At 36.4% G+C, this 18212-nt stretch overlaps 1 protein-coding gene across 3 annotated transcripts; it reads right to left on the bottom strand.

Moving 5' to 3' along the window:
* Positions 1 to 1208: 1208 nt before the first annotated feature.
* LOC145777394 (E3 ubiquitin-protein ligase RNF4-like) lies at positions 1209 to 15768 on the bottom strand. Of its 3 annotated transcripts, none has more exons than XM_082588764.1 (6): positions 15688 to 15768; positions 13807 to 13942; positions 13409 to 13557; positions 6385 to 6515; positions 5899 to 6027; positions 1209 to 2538 (listed from the first exon to the last, which is right to left on the bottom strand). In XM_082588764.1, exons 2-6 carry the CDS (start codon positions 13905 to 13907, stop codon positions 2383 to 2385), a joined length of 666 nt encoding a protein of 221 aa, XP_082444890.1. In that variant the 5' UTR covers positions 13908 to 13942; positions 15688 to 15768; the 3' UTR covers positions 1209 to 2382. The 3 variants fall into 3 exon arrangements, with proteins under 3 accessions (XP_082444890.1, XP_082444889.1, XP_082444891.1); XM_082588763.1 differs by having other exon boundaries at positions 13409 to 13560; positions 15688 to 15766; XM_082588765.1 differs by lacking the exons at positions 13409 to 13557; positions 13807 to 13942; positions 15688 to 15768 and adding an exon at positions 7718 to 7867.
* Positions 15769 to 18212: the final 2444 nt, after the last annotated feature.

The following is an 18212-nucleotide window of genomic DNA, read 5'->3' as shown; positions in this document are numbered from 1 at the left end:
ATTGACCATCACATGAGAAGTTCACAAGATCATGGGAATCTTGCCTCCAATCAAACAAATGTAGATCAAGCAGTGGGCTAGTTTATAGGCTATACAAAAGTTTCTTCACATTTTATCGATGATCTTTTTTCCAATCTCACTTGAGCGTTGAGAACAGCACGTGCAGCTGACCACACTCAATGGAAAAAAGTTTTAATAAATGATTTAAAAAATTCAAAAGAATTTAGCTGATAGCCGGTTTCCTTGCTGTGATATTTTATCACGTTTGCAATTTATGATGTAGCCTACTTTCAATCCCATGCGTTACCCTGAGCAGGGCCGTTGAGAAGATATTTTGGGCCCGGTAGCCTACCAGTAAAATCCTCGGGCCCCAAATCAAGGCACTTTTAAGAAAAAAACGTTATGTTCAAAGAATACACGGTGCTTTTTTCAAATGCCTGGTTTAAAAGTACTCCTTGTCAACGCTACTGGCCCTAAAGTGTCCAATAAGACAATATAAAGAAATATGGTTGTTAAAACTTAGAAATATAGGCAATGTGTAACCAGAATATGCTGTTTCAATAAAAAAATGTTTTCATAGTTTTAAAGGGTAGACCAAACCTATGGCCAGCAAACTTGCTTTTGTCAATGGTTCCCTGGAGTTTCAGAGAACAATAAATGGTCGGCTGCGCATATTCTAAATGTAATCTGTTTCTCGAGACCATGTTTTTATGGAAAAAAAGAGCTCTCTTTGTGCTTGGTCATGAGTACCATACCTAAGAATTTATTTAATAATAAGAAATATTTAAACTGGTATCGTAAAGCCTTCTTGGAAGTTGCTTTTTAGGCTACATTACTTACCGCTAGAGATTTTGAAAACCGACAGCGACCTGAACTGCTGTCGCCGAAGTAGTCAAGCGTAAACCTCGAGAGTTGAACTATTTTCTTGGTCTTGCCATTTTTTCGTTCGCAAACCTGAATGCTTAGGCGCAGTTCTTATAACAGAGCCATATGATCATTAGATCTTTAGCCAGAGTGAGCCACATCGCAATGTCGAAACACACCGGCAGGCCTACAGACCAAAATTATCCATTAGTTGAAAAATATTTTACCGTAAAGGCACTAACGAACATAAATTTTCTCCAGTAGCCTAGCCTTACTCGATTACAGAACAAATTGAGCAAGAGCATATATTTTAAAGACTGATTTGCCGGAGTAGAACGTCCAGTAACAAAAAATAAGTTTAGAAAAAATCTAAACCCAATCGGAAAGTGTTTGTTTATTAACTTAAATTAACGGCACGGAAGGCAAAAAAATACATAAAACTGAAATACAGCTGCGCATCGTACTTGTTTTCAGGCCAATTCGTTCTTGCACTATTCAGCAAGGCGAAACAGTGCGTGGATAAGAAAGCTCAGTGTACCGTAAGAAATCTACGACTGCACACTCAAAACGAAGTAACTTGTTGTTTATGTGAATGTGGCACAAACAGTTTATTTTGTGAGCAACGCAGACACTCTTGCAGAAGAAATAAAGCAAATCTTAAAAATACAGAATATTCCTGATAACAAACTTTTGAACGCTATCGAGTTTGAAAACAGTTTCGTGAACTTTAACTTGTCTCATATTATTGCAAACATTGCCAGGATTTGAGTATCTCATTCCTTCCAAGTAACCATAACCTCCGTAACAAAAAAGCAAAACAGAACAAATCAAAAATATAGTAAAAAGTATAACTTTCGAAGAAAAGGACAGAGAAAAGTAGGCCATTGAAGCGTAGAAACGTATGCCAATTTAGCACTTGAGTTAATTCAGCAAACACGTCGTGAGTCACACAAGTTTATCTTGCCCATTCAGCGCATTTAACACAAGGATAGAAGTGTCCGGACACTGTCTCACAAAACATGTAGGCTGCAATTTCCAGTCAGCAAATCAGCCCTTTTCAACATTAATTCAAAGTTTTCGAACTTACAACTTCTCAATCAAAAAAAATTACTGGTTTGATGGCTGGGAAACTCCTTGTATGAATTAAAGAGCACAAATTGAGTAAATTGCATAAACAAACAAATACATCATTGGTTCTCCAACTATCTTTTGCTCCCAAACAAATGTTTAGTCTTCCGAAAAACGCGCGTCTGACCGAACTGGTGTCATATAGTCTTAATGAAAAACGTACAGCGCGCAGCCACGTAAAGAAGAAAAACAAAACAAGTCGCTTTTCGGTTAAAGAAGACTGCTCACTTTAAGTGAAACAATACGAGTCAAAAGTGCAAGAAACTCTTGATTTTCCCTCTGTCGTGCCCACCGTCGTATCAGAAGCTCCGACCAACAGAACGTACCTGGTGGCTTTCAAACGCGAGCAAGAAAAACAAGTGTGAAGATTTTATTTCACCAGATGGTTCTTCATATAGGAAAGTAGATTGGATGCGTCTGTTTTTCGGTGAGCTTCCTTCTACAGGTAGGGCACTTCTTGTTGCTTCGGATGGCGGACACGATGCAAGGTTGGCAAAAGATATGGCCGCAAATTGTTGATCTCATTTGTGATCCCCTTTCTAATAGCTGCAATAAAACATTAGTTAATCAATAGAATCGCAGGTTTTCACGTTTGAGACGGCGTCTGTAGCAAACAAAACGCATCTTTTCTCGGTTGGAGTATCTTTCTTCTGAAGTTTTATTTTTACTCACAGCTTTTATTGGATATTTAGATTTATCGTGATGGCTGTAATGAAGAAGCGTTTCAACGGCCTTTCAGCCGAACAGTTCAGTAGATATATTATACACCGGTCGGTGCGAAAACAGAATCGGCGAGATAAAGCAACGATGATCAACATCAGCTTCAAGAACAAGCAAAAACTCCATCCCAAATACACACGATGGACGAAATTTTAGTCTTTGAAAGATTGGTCTCAAATGTTTGCATCAACTGCATATTCTCAAATTCTAAATGCATTAACTTGAAATGCGTGCGAAAAAATTAATCAAGTGACTTAACTCGACCTGTTATCAGACGTGGTCAAATGGCCACGCCCTTCACTAGTTTTGAAATTTTATATAGAAGGAATTTTCCTAAAACGCTGATATTTCTTGACTTTTACTTTTTATCATTTGAGCATCGTTTAAACCTAATTTGGTTATTTTTGGAACACTATGTGGTTCACAATAAGCATTTTGTCACAGGTTGTTCAGAAATTTTGTCTAAATTCCTAGATTTTGGCAATCGGCATCGAAATGACTCATCGCTTCTGCTATTGTATACACAGTGGCCGCAGTCAACCGCGAGTCAAGTCATCAATCACACATTAAAACTAAGAACGAAACGCAATGAGACTCATAGTACAATTTATCGTTTTACCTCAATTCAGGCAGTTTTTGTTGCGTCATTGCAAGGCAAGTGAAGTTGACCAGTTTTTACGAAGAAAAAACGTGTTCACAACATGAAAAGCAAACTTTAGCAACTAGTAATGATCCGTTACTGTAGTTTAGTATTTACACTTTGCTACTTTTGAAAAAAAAAAACAGAGCTAATCACAACCGAATCATCAACCACAGCCATCCACAAAGCGTTTTGTAGGTACCATATGTGTAGACGACATCAGAGGAACAGGTTATTCCAAAAAAAGAAATAATCTCGGCAAAGTTCCTCATCGTTGCTTCAAATGCAACATGCCTTTTTGCACAAAGCACATGTTGAAACTATGTATGTTATTGCCATTCATGACATGTACATTGTACAGTTGAGAAGGAGCGATATTCCTGGCGTCAGCACTACCTGACTGCTCATGACAGAACAGCGAGCATTGTGTTTCGCTAAACTGAATTTTTCATAACTCAACGATCATTCGATGTGTGTTGATCCAGAATTGTGGTACATTTCATTTTGAATCTTGAAAAGTAAAATTAACTTTTCTTACATTGTCTCGACATTGCCAGACTCAAGTTAAACAACCCAGACAGAAAAACCCGTCATTTTCACATTGATTCAACGTCTGAAAAATGACGAGTTTGCTGTCTGGGAAATTTAGCAAAAAGCAGGCAGCCAAGGCAGAAAAGTTGGCTTTTATATCGTTTCAACGTTTAGCTACGTTGAAAAGTATCAAAAAGAAGTTTTTTTTCCTTTGATTCTAAAACATTTGGCAGGTTGAAATGAAAGCTACACTCTATGAAATGAAACGCCTGACAAAACAGCTGACTGGAAATCGTGTTACCTATACTTCTAACCCAGCCGGTAAATCAACCACTTTCAACAATGATTCGACGTCTGCGGACGTTAAATAAATGTAAAAAGGACCAATTTTGCTGGCTTGGAAAGAATGTGATAAACTAGAGTTATTTCAACCAGAAAATCAATCTGCCAACGTTGAATCAATGTGAAAAAAATGATTTGCTCGCTGGGATCGCTACAACTATTTTATGCTTTCATTCATCTTGACTTGTCATGAGAGATACTACGATGCGATGCTAAGCAGCCGTGACCACCTGCGGAGAAGCAATTCATCACAATAACCTCAAAACCGCTTGATGTAGTATGAATATGAAAAATACTGCATTTATTGCAGGAAAAAATAATTAATTTCAAAATATTGTTGTTGAATGTTCACAAATCATTAAAATTAAAATTCGAACGAACAAAATCGGACATAAAATGACTAAATGCCAGCAAAATTTGTGTTTTAGAGCTTTTTTGCAACATATGTTTGCAGAATGCAAAAACTAAACATTTGTTTTGAAAACAAATAATTAAAATATAAAATAAAAGCATTTGACTGTGTGCATGCCGATTTTCTCAAATGTGCGATATTTAGCGGCTGAGTTATAAACCAATAATCCGGGCGTGGCCAAATGGTCACGTCTCGTGCTTTTCGCGCGTCTTTGAGACGAATACCAGATAGGGTTAAGTTATTACTTTTTTCGAAGTTGACCCTTGAACTCATAAGATTAAGGTTTTAAAGCAGTGGTTCTCACCTGGGGACCGCGGACCGGTGAAAGTATCCGAGTTTGCAGCATGATTGATAAATTACAAAATTTAAAAATTGTTTGTTCTTTATTTGTGTATTACCGTGATTCTCAAACTGTATTATACGTAGCAACGCGCTGTTGCGTCGTTTGAAATGTCAAAGGACATTGCACAAAGGTTTGATTTCCTAACTAAAACATGATATATGATAAATGAATTAAATCTTTTAATAAGACTATGTTTAACAATTCTTTTGAGACAGCGGGTTGCTGATCAATGCTTAACTTAGAAATGCAAACATTAGTCAGCACTAAGCAGTCTATCAGGACTCAGCAGTCACAGTTTTGCAATGACTGTGATTACAACAAAATATTGATTACAAATGACAAAAAGGAAAAATTCTTTGTAACGGTCGCAAAAATTCTACTGATTTTTGGTCGAGTTTATAGAAAAACATTGAATCAGCATATAGAATACTGATTTTTGATCCTGTGCCAACATATAGCTCATAACATAACTTCGTCAATGTGATCAATCAATCATCGTAAGTGCGTCGCAACTCGCAAGTTCAGCAAATTTTTTTTATAGTGTGTCGCTTCGAAACATATGAAAAATTTGTTTCCATTAGGAAACGCGATGTACCAAACTTTTAGATATTTTTTTAGGGGTACGCGACCGCTTTGAAGGCACCAAAAGGGGTCCGCCAAGACAAAAAGGTTGAGAACTACTGCTATAAAGCACCTATTTTTGGTGAGCACTCATACGGAAGGAAACGTTTGAGGTCAAAGGGTAAAAATAACAATAGATATCAACAATTTTTTTCCAATTCAGACTGTTAACAAGGAAAAGAAACTTTTGAGTTTATGAGAATGGGACCCTTGCGACGTGACATGAAACGATCAACGACAAGCAGTTTCAGAGCATGCACAAATTTTAAAAACAAACAAACTTTTCACAATAGTTACCTTTTGCAATGACTCTAAACAAACTGGACATGTCAACATTAGTACAGAACGAGACGAGGTACGGTCAGTGGAAGTAACGCCAGACGTCACTGAAACCGGGTTGTTTCGATTTGATTCCGTAGGTTGAGGCTAGACAAGTCATCAAGTTTTAAAAAAACGCTCACAATGGTACACAAAGTAAATATATATACTGAGCTTGTTTGGTATAAGCAAAGCGCTATAACCGATCTACTTCAGCAACTTTACTAAACTCTTTAATGCTAATCTGGCCGCTGGCCCAACACTGCCATCAAGGGCTTTGTTTGCAGCCGATTTAAAATGATCAACAAAAATTGTACGGTTGCCGGCTAACAGATACACAAAGGTTAGTCATGGTTTTAGCCAAAGAGAGAAAAACAGCTAAAACACATATTGTATGAATAACAAATATCCAAACTTGGGCTGCAACACAGTTTTCTAAGATGTTTCAATGATTAAAGAACTCACCAAAGAAATTGGAACGGGAGGGGAACTTTGTTGGGAAGATCTCAAATCAAGAGGAGATGTTCTTTCTTGAGAAGAAGTTAGATCAACCAGGTCGACAGTGACGGATTCATTTGGAAGACAAGTTAGGTCAACTATAACAGATAGAAAAAAATGTCATTAAAAGTGTCTGGGCTTTTGTTCTATGCGTCGTAACCCAGCCAGCAAAATCCTTTCTTTTTACATCAATTGATCCAATGTTTGCAGACGTTGAATCAATGTAAAAAAAACGGTTTTGTTAGCTGAGAATGGTCAAACAAATCTAATCAACATAAACATAACAGGTTTTGTGAAAGTGTAAAAGTACACTGCTGCGCCTGCGGTAGACTTGGACTAGTAACAGCAGTAAGCTGCCGGAAAGTGAAGTAGAACGAAAGCAGATGGAAAGTAGATAGTTTGACTAACCAAATATCAATTTCGAATTTCCACTTAACCCTACGTTGTAATAAAAGAAACACGGCTTTTTATTTGGAAAAGTTATTTTCCACCCCATACCTTATACGGTACACGACACGTACACGTTATACCGTACCTTATACTATACGGTACACGTTATACGGTACCTTATACTGGACTGTATTTCTCGGCAGTCGAGTGTTGCAAGAATTGACAGCGTTAGACACGTGTTTCGCCCATGAGGCTGGGCTCATCAGTATCGCACCACTAATTCATACTATATAGTTCTCAAACGCTGCTTTTGAACCAAGCAGAGTGATGACTTAAAAGTACACTAACTGCCGCTTTTTGTCCATCACAATGCTCAAATTTTAACTGAGGAAGTAAAAATAATGGAGATTGTCGTAACCTGTTACAACTGGAAATCTTTCGTCCATGCCGCTGCTTACCGAACATACATTTTACCCAAAATGCGACAATGAAACCAAACACCAAAGCCCGGTTCGTTTTCAATGTCCGCAAAAAAGTTCATTTTCAAAACATAACAAAAGACAACCATGAAATATTCTCATTGATTCTGATGTGTTTACTGCAACAAGCCAAGCGCAATTGCGACGTCAGTTTATCGAAAGCAAAGGAATGTTGAACCTGACCCACGCATCAGCGGGAATTACGTCACAAATGACACACCAGAACTCCTTTAATCGCTTGTAGCTTAAGAAGTAAAGAAATATTTCGTGAACAGCTTAGATGCCACTGTGGCGTTTTGACTGTTAACAAAAATTCCACTTGCATTGCCTGAAGGAAACTTCTACAAGATAAATGCGACAACTCAAGAACCTATACATCTTAACACTTAGCATCAAGTAACACACAATCATTTTCTTTAAGTCGTACTAACTATGGCGAGACGATTCTAAGACGTTTTCCATGTGTTCAACAGAGCCATCGGCGTAACTATGGTCCGATTCTTCGTCAGTCTGCCAAATTTCTAACAGAGCTTCGTGAGCATTTTTTAACATCCTCACAGACAACATCGCATATGTTTAAGTCTCAACTTCAGTCTGGTAATGAAGCTGAATTACGCAGGACAACGGTTTTAATTTTAAAGGCTAAAGAAAAAAATCAACCGTAATAGCGTTGACAAGTATGGACAAGTAAAAGTAGAGGTTGGGATTTTAAACACCTCACAACAACACTTGTTTGTTTTATGGTGACGTAATGCTTGTTAACCAGCTGATCGTTGGATGTGATGACGTATGAAGCAATGGATTGGTTGGGTTTGTAACGGAAAACGTTTCATACAGAAAAAGAAAGAGAATAAGAAACGAAGAGATCGGAAAAACAAAAGCAGTGCTGGCAGAGACAACCGCCAGACAACAAAATCAGTCATTTTTACATTGATTTGATATCTGCAGACGTTAAACTAATGTAATAATGATGGATTATGCTGTATGGCCCGTTTTCATTACAGCAAACGTCAGGCAACGTTATGTCAACGCGTTCTTTTCATCAAAGTTGATTTAAGCTTCAGCTGAAACCAGAATCGATGAGCTGAAGTGCAGTAGCCTTTAAGTAGCTAAAGCTTCTTCGCTGGATGAACAATGAGAAATAATACATGACTGCGTCCAAACGAGGCCATAAAACAGTCGCACTTGAAATAGCGCTAGAAAAATGTTTTCAAACAGCTTTACTTCTACACATTAAAACACCTAAAGGTTTATTTCATTGAGAATGAGAACTAGCTTACTGAATAACAAAATACACAATAAACTTCAATCCTTTATAACAAAAAGTTCTGACGAAAAATGATTTAAAATGTTTGAAAATCCAGCTTGTACTCGCTCAAACATATTCCATATAGTTTATTTCAGAACCGATTTGACTGGTCCTGTCATTCTCATGTTTCTCTCACATTCTGAAAATTGTAGGCATTCTAATCTTAAAATTGTCCATGCATCCTATTAGGTCTCTGTATTGCTTTGCAAACATATTTTTGAGTGTAGTTAATACTACATAGCACACCAGATTGTGCTGCAGTATCAATACTTGATTGCTATCCTAGCATTACTATGACAACACACAGCGTCTGGCAGAAAAACCTACCGCATTTCAAATTGTTGCTGTTGCAAAGCTATTATAGTTAGACAGGTAGTTGAAATGAAATTTTGCAGCTAATGACTTGTCATTTGTGTTTTTAAATTTAGTTTTTATAAACAAATAATAATTTTTAGTGAAAATTTTTAAAACTTTGTATCAGTGTGTGAAATGGCCAGGAACGGCGAACACCGTGCATTTATTGTGGAAGATTTCATCAAAAATAGGAAATCTGTGCCTGAAATCTTAAGAAATTTCAAGACTCCTTTCAAACAAAACCATCTATCAACAATGCTTTTTTCCCCACTGAAAATCTGTAGTGCTTTGGCAGAATAAATGCTTGCATAATTGGGCACTTGGTTAGGATTTTAATGTGAATATATACCCTCAATGCCCCAGACAGCAAATTAGTCGTTTTTTGCATTGATTCAACGTTTGCAAACGACGACGTCTGCAGACGTTGAATCAATGTAAAAAAACACTGATTCGCTGTCTAGGTCAGCATTTCTTAAACTGGGGTAAATTTACCCCTGGGGGCATAGGCGCCGACTTTTCAAAAAACCTTGGGGGCGAGAAAGGTGATGACGTCATACCCATAACGCTATTTTACTTAATTAAAATAGTCTTTGATTAAGCTTACTGTCTTGTTTATATCGACACCTAGGTCGCAAGCCGAATTTATTAGAACCGCTGCTTGAAACGATTAGTTTTACGCATGCAGTACGCCTAGTCGTAAAAATTTTGATATTGTTAGCTCATAATTGAAATAGTTGGAAAACAAGCCGAATCCTTTCCTTTTCGTGCGAGTAAATAACAACGATCAAGACAGTGAAGTTGTCGAAATAAAACGCAAAAAATCATGATCTCAAGCAGAGTGGAAACCCGCTATCAGTTTTAATGTTTTATTAACCTCGCTTCGTTCGTTTTGCTAATTACTTGCCTTCAAAGCGTTAACATCGGCGAAGTGTTTTCTCTTCTGTTTTCTATCGAAAGTCTTTATAGTCTTTTATCAAATACCGTATATACTCGAGTATAGGTAGAGATGTTCGCAAGTGAATTGCAGCTCAAAAAGACAGGTTTGACTTATACACGGGACAAGCTGTTGTCTCCAGCTCGGCAGTTTTCAAAATGAACACATTTTGCGGCAAAATCATTGCTGACGTAGATCACGGAGTATGAAATGGCGTCGGCCGAAGTAAAAGTTTGGAATACGTTTATTTGCAGCACTTGATTCAAACTTAATTTTCAAATTTAATGATATCTTGTCAATTCTAAACTTTATGCACTTGTTGAGCAATATGCAAAGCTCACGAGACAAAACAGCAGAAAAAGAGCTATTTTAAGAGATCAAGTTTTTTTTTTTTGCGTGTAGGATATAATCGTTCTTATTACGTAACATTCCATGATCATTGAAGTCGATGTCAAACCTTAGCGGCCGCATAAAACAATGATGTCATGTAGGCTAGGACTAGGTGATAATAGCGGTGAGAGACGTCGTTAATGCAGGCGTGCGAGTGTGCTGCGACCAAGATCATTAAACACCTTTTGTTCTATCAGTTTTCCATTTAATTCTCACACATTGCGAACAAAACAATGCCTTCTGTTGAATTATAATTGATCTCACAGCGAGAAGGCCTCGTTCAAAATAGCGCGTCTACCGCAATATAGCTGGTTTACTTAATATTGCAATGAATAGACGTGACTATTCCACTATTCCAGCAGCGTAAGTTACTCTACGATCTACTTTGAAATTTCAATACCGTACGTCAATGCCAATATGTGAAGAAGGGGTGTTCTTCTCCGCCATCAGCACAAGGCTGATCACTCGCTAGTACAGCGAGCAGCAGTAACGCTTCGCTAACCATAACGGTGTAGCTTCCCCGCTAGCCATTAAGACCTCCAATAAACGATAAGTTTCTGGGCGGCCGGGAAGAACACCCCTTCTTCACATGTCCTACCCCTGCACCTGCTGGTTTTGTTGGCTCTTTTCTTTCCACAAAGATTAGAGTTAAACTGACTGGTAATGCGGCGGTCGATTACCCAAGTGGCAAGAATACGGCGCGATACTGATGAGCCCAGCCTCATGGGCGAAACACGTGTCTATCGCTGTCTATTCGATGCTACAATCGGCTGCCCAGAAACTTATCAATGCCAATACTTAGATGAATCATCGAATGGTAGTATCGAGAATAAGTTATTCGACTCATAGATGGGAGAAGGAAATATCACCGATTTTCAGCTCAAAAGTAGGGGTTCGACTTATACACGTGACCGATCTATACTTGAGTATACACAGTAGCCATTTTTTTGCCCCTCAACCTTAAATTTACGGGGGGCACCGCCCCCCGGAAGTCGGCGCGTATGCCTGGGAGTAAATTTCTTTGTTTTGGGGGGTGAGCTATCAATCAAAATATCCACATCAGCTGACAGGACAGAAAAATTGTGCCAGCTGTAGGTATTGTAGATATCATTTCACCACTTGACGGAGATAACTGGAGATGATCTCAATCAAAACTTGAAGGATGACATCATCAGCTGTCTTCAAAACTTGCAGGAGAAGTTTGAACGAGATATTTCCCCGAGATAAACACTGGCAGCATTTTAATGAAAATAGCGAGAAATCCTTTTGTATGTAAAGTGAAAGATGTTCCTAATGCAGGGTTGAGAAAAACCTGGGTTTTTTTAAAAAAGCCCAACTCGCATGTTTTTTTTTTAAAAAACCCGGGTTTTTTTGGGGTTTTATTTAAAAAAGATGCAAAAAAGGTAGATTTGTGCTTATTTCACCTCAAATACTACTTTTTACCAATGAAGTGCCTCACACTCACAGTACATGCTGGTATAACTCAATCAAATAATGCACTAGGGCTGTTTAACTATGAGGCCTTTTTGCATAAATGAGTTTTAGTGTAGTACAAAGTGGCATTACTTGATTTTTGTGTACAGAAATATCCGCTGTGTTTTCAATTTATCGTTGGAAATTTCCTTCACAATCACATCCTTAAGTCCTAATTTGAAGTTTGTTTCAAGTACTTTGGTTCATTTTTTCAATTTTCTGATAAAAATTGGACAAATATGATGCTTTGGGTTTTTTATGGGTTTTTTTAAAGTGGGTCTTTTAAAAAAAACACCAAGGTTTTTTTGGGTTGGGTAAAATATCGACAACCCTGTCTTAAAGCAATCCAAGAAGAATTTATAGAATTAACAAACGATTCTTTTGCAAAAGATGAGTTTCACTCTTGCAACCTAGAAAAATTTTGGGTTAAAATATAACATTGCTATCCAAGGGTAGGTATTCAAGCTCTGAATGTTCTGGTCAAGTTTTCTTCAACTTATCTAGATGCGAATGCCCTTCTCTGCATTGCTTACTATCAAATCTAAAGCACGAAACCAACTTCATGTTGAATCCGATATTTGTTGTGTATTATCTCCTACTTTACCAGACATTGAATAACTTGTTGCCAAAAAGCAATGGCAGCCATCGCATTGAATATAGGTAACTGATGGAATTTGTTACTTTCGTTTTTTAATAAATGAGTGAGTACCTCATTTTATCTATAGAGGGTAAATCTGATATTCATCTTTGTTAAAAGGGTAAAACATACAAAAAAGATCAAGAACCACTGATCTAGGTGAACGGTGTTGATGGCAATTTGTTAGAGGACAAAGACGAAAAATGAATATCGATTTTAATCAATACCTAATTCTCAGTTACCCATCACTTAATCAATTCTGACTTACTACTAAAAGCAATGTTGTGTGTGCTCGTAGTTAGCAGTAGTTTAGCGGTTAAGACTGATGTTTTAAATGCTTTTGTTATAAAAAATAGACGCTGATCAAAAGGTTATGTAACTGTGGCATCTCATTAAATAGAGGTGCTGAGTACTTGTTAGCAGTTTAGGACTTACAGCAATATATTTCTGACATTGACCATGTTGATAATTATTTGTTCAACTTTGCCTTAAAAAACTTGTCCTGGATCATATGCAGATGGAACATACACTGTTGGTATCATTCCACTTTGGGGGTCATGCAGAATTGCAGACACAATGACGGAGTTACACATTCACATTAGTACATATAAGTTGTTCACTATGGTTTATTATCATTTTAAAAAAATATATACATATAATGTTTTAGCCTTACAATAACTGATAATATAATACCATCATCGATACGACATCAGTTGATGCAATGATATAAAATCACGAAGAAAAATGTTAAAATATGGTATGACACACTATCGGGTTCACCTGGTTATGTTAAAGTAAGTGTAAACGCTAAAGCATGGGCTTGAGCCGAAGTACAGGAACTTGAAAATACTGCGAGATAAACTTTTGCACTGAATACTACCTGACGATAGCTGACAAACCAATTACTGAAATGATCCACTTGGGTTAGGTTAACTATTAACTAATTTAGATACGGTATGCTTTTTAATAAAATTAATAAATAACTGCAAAGAATTGCTCAAACCCAAACTTCTACTCAATCTCACCTAGTTCGAGTCGACCACTACCATGTTGGTTGGTTGGTCGATTTCCTCTCCTCCTTCTGCGAGCCCTTGCTGTTATGACGTCATCAGGTGAATCAACAATAATAATCTCTTGATTTCTACTGGATGAATCAGATGGGTGTCGTCTCCGCCTGCTAAAAGAAACCATCTCAAACTGATGGGTGATAAATACAACATTGAAATAGCCGAGTAAAACACAAACTGTTTTAGTGTTTTGTGGGATTCAACTAACACAAGAATCCATGAAAAACATAACCTACTTATGACAATGCAAATCTAAGTTATCACAGCAGCCAATCCATATAATTTCAAACTTATTGTAATTTAAACAAATGATCAAAAATTGTTTTTTACTATGATATAAGGTATGTATAGTATACCTGTTGGAGATAGGATTTGATGACGGCATAGATTCTACAATCTCAACAGTACCAACTGAATTATCAAAATCACTCATTGTAACACAGAAACTTTTTTTCATAAAGTGAGAATGGTATTTTAGCAAAATCAGTTTACCTGAACAGTGAACATGAAGATAATATGCCAGTTTGTGAAAAATGTAAGATATCATACAAGGTGAACAAAAAGTCCTTGGACTTTTTTTTCAATTTATGACTTAACACATTGAATGTCACATACATGCTCTAAAATTTAGGTTTAATTGTAAGGTCTAAAACGAGCCAAAGAGAAGCCATCATTCAGCACCATCGCGCAAGGAAAGCCAACTCTAGAGATCATCAAGCTCTTAAAAGTTGCCAAATTCACCGTTTACCATGTTGTGAATAGATTTAAGGAACTTGGTACAGCTGAAGATCATCCTAGGATTAGAAAACCTTGCACTGCTCAAACAAAAAAAGTGGTTAAGGCTGTCCAAAAAAGAATGAGGACAAACCAAAACAGATTCATCTGTCAAATGACTGAAGACATGAATGTGAGCAATGTTTCAACGAAAACCATCTTGAAAAAAGACCTTCACTTGTCTCCTAACAAGATGAAAGAACGACAGTTCCTTATACCTCTCCAAAAGCAAAAGAGACTTGAAAGAGTACAGCTTCTTCTCAGAGAACTGAAGGCAAGTATGGAAAGAGATCATTTTTTCACACAAAACATTCTTCACAATTATTGAAGCTCAGTTCAATAATCAGAATGATAAAATATATGCAAAGTCTTCAGCAGATATTAAAGATTTTATGAGAACAGTTTACCGCTGTCAAAAACCGTCTTCTGTCTTGGTGTGGGTCGCCATCTTAAAAACTTGAAAATATCCTTTGATTTTTGTGGAACAAGAGGTTAAAATCAATTCAAATCACTATAATATAAACGATATTTTGGTTCCAGGCCTTGAAGAGATGAAGAAACACTACAAAGGTCAGCCCTTTACATTTAAACTGGATGATGCATCATCCTACATCTCAAGAAAGACTCGGGGCTGGTGCTCATGTCAACTTGCAAAATTACCTGATTTGAATCCCATGGAGTTTTGCATATGGTCGCTATTGGAGGCAAAGGCCCGTTGCTCACCCAAGTGTTAATACTCCGAAGCAATCACTCTTGCGAGAATAGGCCAAAATACCCCATGATGAGCTATGTGCCTGGGTCAAAAACTTCCGACAAAGAATTGAGAGAGTTATCCTAGTGAACGGCCACATTGAAAATAAATAAATTTCTAGTACTGTAAGCTCTCATTGTGATACCTTTTTGATGAAATTTTATTTATTTTCTATTAATAAATCGTTTATAAGTTGGCCCAAGGATTTTTTGTTCACCCTGTAGTTACTCAAACACTCAATGCATGTATCGTAATATCCTCTTACATTTTATTCTTATCTTAGAAATACAAAAAACATAAATAAATGCAAAAAACAAACGAAGCCATGACCAAATAATTTAATACTTTTAAAAATATGTATCTTCTCAATGATTCTATTGACGAGAAAATACTCTTTATAAAAATCTAGTATTTGATCAATTCTTCTGTTCTTTTTCACAATGCAGGTAATTCACTATTATTGATATGTATGTCACCGGTAGATAAAAAGTACTAATACTAATACATATAATATATATCATTATGACATAAATTCTACAAGTTTTGATCAAAATGGTTAGATTCTTGTGATGTAATGAAAATTTATAGCTGTCATAGTATCTTCAAAATGGCATGGTCAATATATGCCTACAAAATTATTGCAAAGGATAAGTAAAGCCATTTTTACAGTAACTTAAATTATTGCCTGTACTTTACTGAACAAATTTTGTACGTTTGATCTGAAGCTTTGATTTACACTTTACAAGTTGTAATAAAATTTTTGCGATACGAGCCAGTTAGACAAATTATGAGAAGTCTTTACCCTTACATCAACTTACGTTTAGTCATCAACAGTTCAATAAATATCTTAAATTAATCATATAACATTATACACCAATGTATTCATGCATCACAGTAAGCATTGTGATGTCACTTTTATGTCTTGTGCAACACGAAGGTCTTTCTGTATAGTAATAATAAGACACTGGTCTACAAAAAAAGATTTTTTTTCTACTGTTTAGACTTTGAAAACTGATTCAATGTAATTTTGGGGTACTGAAACCGATCTAAACTTAGATTTTTACTATCACATCAGATTTTGAGATATCATAACAACATACTTTATTTTCACCAAAGGTGAAACATTTGGCATTGCATTTACCACCAACACATGCAGTTCCATAGCGAAAGATTAGTGTTAAACAAGCCAAGTGGACAAGCATTGCCATAAGCCTGCTTAAATTAAAATTAAATCTTTGTTATTTTATGCAAAACATTGACGGAGGGGGGGTCAATTATACTTTTAGCTTGATATTACTGCTTTGTTAATAATGTTGCTTCCAAAACAAATTAGTATCAAAATTGTAGGTTTTAGATGTATTTCAGCTATTTATGCACCCCATGACCTGGATTTCTAGATGTAGCACAATGTGTATGTGTAATAAATGCAACGACAAACCTTCCACTTTTGGCAAAAGTAACAATTTGCTGTTATCATATCTCACAAACCTGACATGATAGGATAAATCTGAGGTCAGATTCGAATTCAGCACCCCAAAATTACTCTACATCAGTCATCAAAGTTCATAGAGCAAAAATCGTGTAGACCAGTGAATCAGTTGGCATGTCCAATGGCATGATCAGCATCAGCAACTTATGCAAATAAAATGGGGATCTCACTTTTCTTGTAGCTTTTCTGTGAGCAAGGGTTAAACAGGGAGGTTTGTTGAGCTCATTTCTCTTTTCGGTGTGCATGGATGATTAATCGGTGGCAATGAACAAAATTAAAGCTGGCTGTTTAATTGGTATATAATTCAATCAACAATCTTTTTTTGTTTGCTAATGATTTATGTTGTCTCTACCCAAGTGTTAATAGCATAAAAAGTACCCTCAAAGTATGTGAATAATGTGCTCAATCACATTACATAGTCTTTAATTGTGGCAAGTCCCTTGCAATGTAAGCTACTTTGCCACCAAAGGGCTCAAACTGAATATAATCTCTGTCTCTTTTTACTTCCAAACTTAATTTTGTTGACCGAATAAGTACTTAGATGTGCATTTAAGAAGTGAATTGCATGATGACTGTGATATCATTAAACAAGTTCATTCCTTATATTACTCTGCAAACAAATTAAGAGCTAGATTTTTTGGTGTTCTTACCTAGTCAAAGATACTTTACTTCAATCATATTGTATGCATATGTATGAAAGCCAACTTTGGAGTAAATTTTTGTGTTCTAGTATTCATTGTCTTCGAGTGCCGTATGATAATTTGTTTCATATTTTATATGGACTACCTCGTCACAAAAACATCAATGAGCTTCAAATCTTGTTGTACTACTGTACTACATATGAGGCCTTGATCAGAAACGTTTATCAAATTATCAAATAATTATTGCTCTTTTTACGTTTATCAAAAGCTGCAAAATCTCAGCTAAAAGTTTAATTTCGTTGCTGATGAAACCAGATTCTTTCTTATTGTCATCATTTTATAAGCACTATACAGCTACCGCAAAATGACTTCGGACCTTTTTACCAAAATTTACGCCAGGTTTGTAGCTGTGCGTTTTACATCAGATCATACCACTAACAATAAGCATTGTGACTAACAATGCGAAGATTGTGAAAAATGTGAAGAAGGTTATAATAATGCAATGTGACAAATTATTAAGAAAGGTCGATAGTTTTTTTTAAAAAATTTCATTGTATACAAAATGCTTGTTTTTCTTGAAAATTTAGAAAGGTCCAAAGTCATTTTGCGGTAGCTGTACATTGTACAAAAGAGCAATGTACCTTGTATAACCTTATTTTGAATGTGTCTACATGTTTATACTGGCATAGCCTATGTTTTATGGTGCATGCAAGTGAATTTGTTGAATTGTTCTCGAGTGCCCAGCTTTGTGCTAATAGCCAGGAAGAACGCTCCCTTCTTTACAAGGCTTTGTCGCACCTTTCCAGGGTTTTGTTGTTGAAAACTCTTGAAAAAAACTGGCCACCTTACTCCTTTTAGTGACAAATATGAAACTTTATCTTAATGAAAATGCTATCTTTTAATATCAAATGGTCAGAAATTAAGTACAGTGTGAGATAACCTCTATTCTCTATCTCTCTTCCCAAAGGTAAAGCTTTGTGGAAAACTTTTTGAAAAAGCAGAAATTATAGTATGCTCTTTCAAATCAAAAGTTTGTGTACTTGCTAGGTTATACATAATATGACATCATGATCATATACGTAACACATCTGTGTCCCATAGATCCAC

This window comes from Aplidium turbinatum, chromosome 9, assembly GCF_918807975.1.
Source record: "Aplidium turbinatum chromosome 9, kaAplTurb1.1, whole genome shotgun sequence".
In the NCBI taxonomy this organism is placed as follows: Eukaryota; Metazoa; Chordata; class Ascidiacea; order Aplousobranchia; family Polyclinidae; genus Aplidium; species Aplidium turbinatum.
The sequence above is the reverse complement of the archived record's forward strand: the minus strand, read 5'-3'. Positions and strand labels throughout refer to the sequence as shown.